The sequence below is a fragment of the Aegilops tauschii genome, chromosome 3 (assembly GCF_002575655.3).
Source record: "Aegilops tauschii subsp. strangulata cultivar AL8/78 chromosome 3, Aet v6.0, whole genome shotgun sequence".
NCBI classification, from domain to species: domain Eukaryota; kingdom Viridiplantae; phylum Streptophyta; class Magnoliopsida; order Poales; family Poaceae; genus Aegilops; species Aegilops tauschii.
The window spans coordinates 41,443,349-41,447,503 of NC_053037.3; the positions used below are offsets into that span (position 1 = coordinate 41,443,349).

The 4,155-nt window shown below is 48.1% G+C and overlaps 1 protein-coding gene across 1 annotated transcript; it reads right to left on the reverse strand.

Moving 5' to 3' along the window:
- Positions 1 to 1,572: 1,572 nt before the first annotated feature.
- LOC109756633 (uncharacterized) lies at positions 1,573 to 2,843 on the reverse strand. Its single transcript, XM_020315481.1, has 2 exons — positions 2,497 to 2,843; positions 1,573 to 1,993 (listed from the first exon to the last, which is right to left on the reverse strand). The coding sequence occupies exons 1-2, from the start codon at positions 2,841 to 2,843 to the stop codon at positions 1,573 to 1,575; spliced, it is 768 nt and encodes a 255-aa protein (XP_020171070.1).
- Positions 2,844 to 4,155: the final 1,312 nt, after the last annotated feature.

A 4,155-nucleotide genomic window follows, 5' to 3' on the forward strand; every position in this document is an offset into this window, starting at 1 on the left:
CTAGACACTTCACAACTATCAATCCAGGCGGTTGATGACCATGCCCCATAAAGCCCCAAGAGTCCGTCCCTAGACATATGTGCGTCACGTCGACGCGCAGTGACTCTACATACTCCTCACGCGTGACCGCCGGTGACTTTGATGTTTCACAAACATTCCTCCTCTCTGCAACTGTGCTGCCGAATGCCACCAACCTACAGGATGCATCTGGCGTGAGTACAGACGTGACTCTCTAAATGAGTATTCAAACAAATGCATGTGGTGCCACCCACTCCACGCCGTTAGAGGCCTCACACCTGTGCATCCACAATGGTGCCTCTCCTACCACAACACCATGCATCCAGAGGGTTGAGGGCCACTGATGCCTCTCGAAGCCCCACACCACTCCATGCTCGTGATGCCAGACACGCGTGACTCTGTAGAGGCTTCATAACCGTGACTCCTTAAATGCCTATTCGGAAGCATGCTTCTGGTACCACACTTTTGAACATCCACAGTATTGATAGTTGTTCGAAACAATAAAAACCCAACTTCCGTGCCTCCTGAGTCTTCACCTCCGTGCCATCCGTCCCTGCATCCACGTGCCTAACGTGTCACGCCCCGCGACTCTTACATGGTCGCGGTACCACGCCCGTGTCTCTTCACAAACATCACAATAGTGCATCTCTAACCGAGCATTCCGACACATGCCTCTGCCACCACACTATTGTGCATCCACAACGTTGATACTCGTGCATCGATAAGTCGAAATCCCGTGCCTTGCGTACTTGCATCCAGGTGCCTCTCTCACATGATACTTGCCATGACTCTTACATGCCCCATCGTGTCGCACAACCTTGGCTCTGCACACTTCCAAACCGTGACCATGTAACTATGTATTCGGAGCTCACCTCTGCTACGTGCCTCTGCATGGATGCTTGTGGTGTCTTCATTTCCTTAGAGACTTCAATTGCGTGCCTCCGGCCCATGTAGTAACACACGCTGGTGACTCTAGAGACTGCAAACCTGTGCCTCTCTAACTGCGTATTCCGACCCACGCCACTCTTGCCACTCCTCAAGAAGCCGCGCTTGTGTGCACAACTAAACTGTACTTAGCGTAAAAAGACTGCTTCGTATTTTGTTGTTTTTAGAGTAAAAAGCAACATTACTACTTTAAAATCACATGATTGCTGAATAGACATAGTACTTAGCAAGCTAAATAACTTGTTCAATCACATAAACAAACTACAAACTTGACATAAGCAAACTTGTTTAACCTGATACAGATGACATTAGAAACTGCTTCGTTCTAACAGAAGAAAACTACGAACCTGAAACAATAGAAAGGACAAGCAGAAACACAAGCAACTCCACGACCAGTTTTCTACGTTTTCGTCATCACTAGTAGACGTAGTAAGGATCGTCATAATTCTTCTCTACCTCTTTTGCACTCTCTAGTCCTTCTCTGATGTTTTCAATTCTCTTCCACGACTCGTAGGTGGCAACAGAAGAAAACTACGAACCTGAAACAATAGAAAGGACAAGCAGAAACACAAGCAACTCCACGACCAGTTTTCTACGTTTTCGTCATCACTAGTAGACGTAGTAAGGATCGTCATAATTCTTCTCTACCTCTTTTGCGCTCTCTAGTCCTTCTCTGATGTTTTCAATTCTCTTCCACGACTCGTAGGTGGCGTACGCATCTATCGCTGCATACTCGATGAGGTAATTTTGCAGTGGACTGATCCCCCACAGTTTATGGTCTTCAACCCTGTCAATCTTATCCTTCATCTGTTTGTAGAATGGGTGGATCACGCTCCCTGCAACATTAGCCAAAGAGTGGTACCTCTTTCTTCCCATGAACGGAACTCTCCATTTGCACTGGATGTCGATGTACTTGTCGGGGTTGATCTCCAAACCAGAACTTCGCAGCATCTCTTTGTCACCTTCAATACTGAAGCCGGCAAAGGTGTAGAACCTGTTCTCCTTCAGGAACGGGCGCAGTCTCTTGGGCCTGAAAGGGGGATGACACATTTAAGGAAGGTGGATCCATCAAGTATCCATCAAGTAAATACTTATATAATACGTATAACTCATGGACGAAAAAAATTCAGAAACTGCTATGCAGAGTTCAGAAATAAAATACAAGCAGAGCATGTCATTTTTATTTTTGGTATTTACAATTGAATCAATGACCTATCTACTTCTTAGCCACGTCAACACATAAACTCAAGAAACTGAACTACACAAGAACATCAAATATAGAAACTACACTAGAACAGAAAGTGCACTAGAACATCAAATTCAGAAAATAATCCCATACATCAAATTCATAAATTAATCTAGTGCATCAAATACATAAACTGATCTGGTGAGTCAAGTTCAAAATCTATTCTGCTGCATCTACTTCAGAAACTTCACTGATACATCAATTCAATAAACCAATTTAATCAAATTTCAGCGTGAAATGCTAATTAAACAGAAGCATGGAGAGGTTGAAGCTGTAGGATGGTTCACCATTTTATTGCCGCGGTGATGTGGTAAACCAGGCAGAGTTCCTCCACGCATAACTGCAGAACCGCTGCCCTCTGCGGAGGTTCGTCTTCCCTGTTATACTCGACATCAACGCCGATGTACTGAGGGTACAAGCTGCAGACCCTCTTCAGGATCCTGCTGATCATCTTGTCGGCTTCGTCAGGATTGCTGGTGCATATGACATCCAGCTTTTCCTTGCCGTGGATGCCAACCTCCTTGAGGTGCACTTTGTAGTCGTGCTTCTGACCGGGGACCTGAACGTCGTCAACCTCGGTGCTCTGGTCGGACGCCTCACCACGGGGACGCTTGGAAGATGGTTCCTCCGCCATTACGCTCCTCCAGCGATGGCGACCTTGACACAGAGATTGTGAGGAGTTGCTAGTTGAGATGGAGCGGCAATAGTGTTTTCGGAATTGAGCGGCTATGAAAGCGTAGTTGCCCTTTTGTGCCAAGGTTTGGGTCGTGGAGGAGGCGGTTGGACGCGGCCTCGTCGTGGCAATGAGGGCAGTAGACATGCGCTCGCGCTTGCTATGCGCCGGGGCAACCGCCGAGTGGCAGTGCTCGCGGTTGCCGGGAAAAAGCAACCGTCAAATCGTCTGATTAAGCACGTAACAAATGTTTTTGCATAAACCATTCAAGCACACACTGCACTGGCACGCTTAGATAGTGTGCACTGCGTTCAGATACCAAGCACATACTATATTGAACTCCTCGCACCTTTCCCGACGCACCCCGCTACTACCGCACGGCCAATGCTGCACAGACTTCACACATGTAGACCCACAACCGATACTCTCTGAGTACTATTCGCACCGATGCCTCTACTACCACACTTCCCGACGCATCACTCTCACGTGCCCGTGGTGACACACGCTCGTAACTCTAAAGACTTCACAACCGTGACTCTCTGAGTAAGTCTTCAGATGCATGCCCCTGCCACTACACATTTGTGCATCCACAGAGTCGATGCCAGTGCCTCTATAATTCCAACGTCGGTGCTTGTAGAGCCTGGTGTTCCGTGCCTCACACGTGTATTAAGATGCTACAGCGAACAAAAAAAAGCAAGGCGGCACGAATCTTGATGCTAAAATCAGACCGTCGAAGATTACAGACGGTTCCATCATTTCCATCTCTCCCACCTCCACTACTCTCTTACTTCCTCTCTTCCACAGCAAATCTAGAAACATTCCGCACTCACACAAGGTCTCCTCCTAGGTTCAGTACTTCAGTGCCTCATGTACCTGCATCTGTGCCTCCTGTGCCTTCAATGTCGTTCCTCACGTGCCTATATCCCCGTGCCTCACGTGACACTTGCCGTGACTCCTACGGGGCCCGTCGTGCCACACCCACGTCACTTCACAATCGTGGTTCTCTAACTGAGTAGTGGGACCCATGCCTCTGCCGCCACACTTTTGTGCATCCAGAGAGTGCACACCCGTGACTTCACAAAACACACGTACGTGCCTGTTGTGGATTCACCATTTCTGCCTTCCGTAACTGCACCCACGTGCCTCACGTGCCTAACGTAATAACATGCACCGTGACTCTTAACTGGCCCCACTGCCATGCCCGCGTCACTCCTGAGACTTCACAACCGTGCCTCTTTAACCGAGCTTTCTAACACATGCCTCTACCACCGCA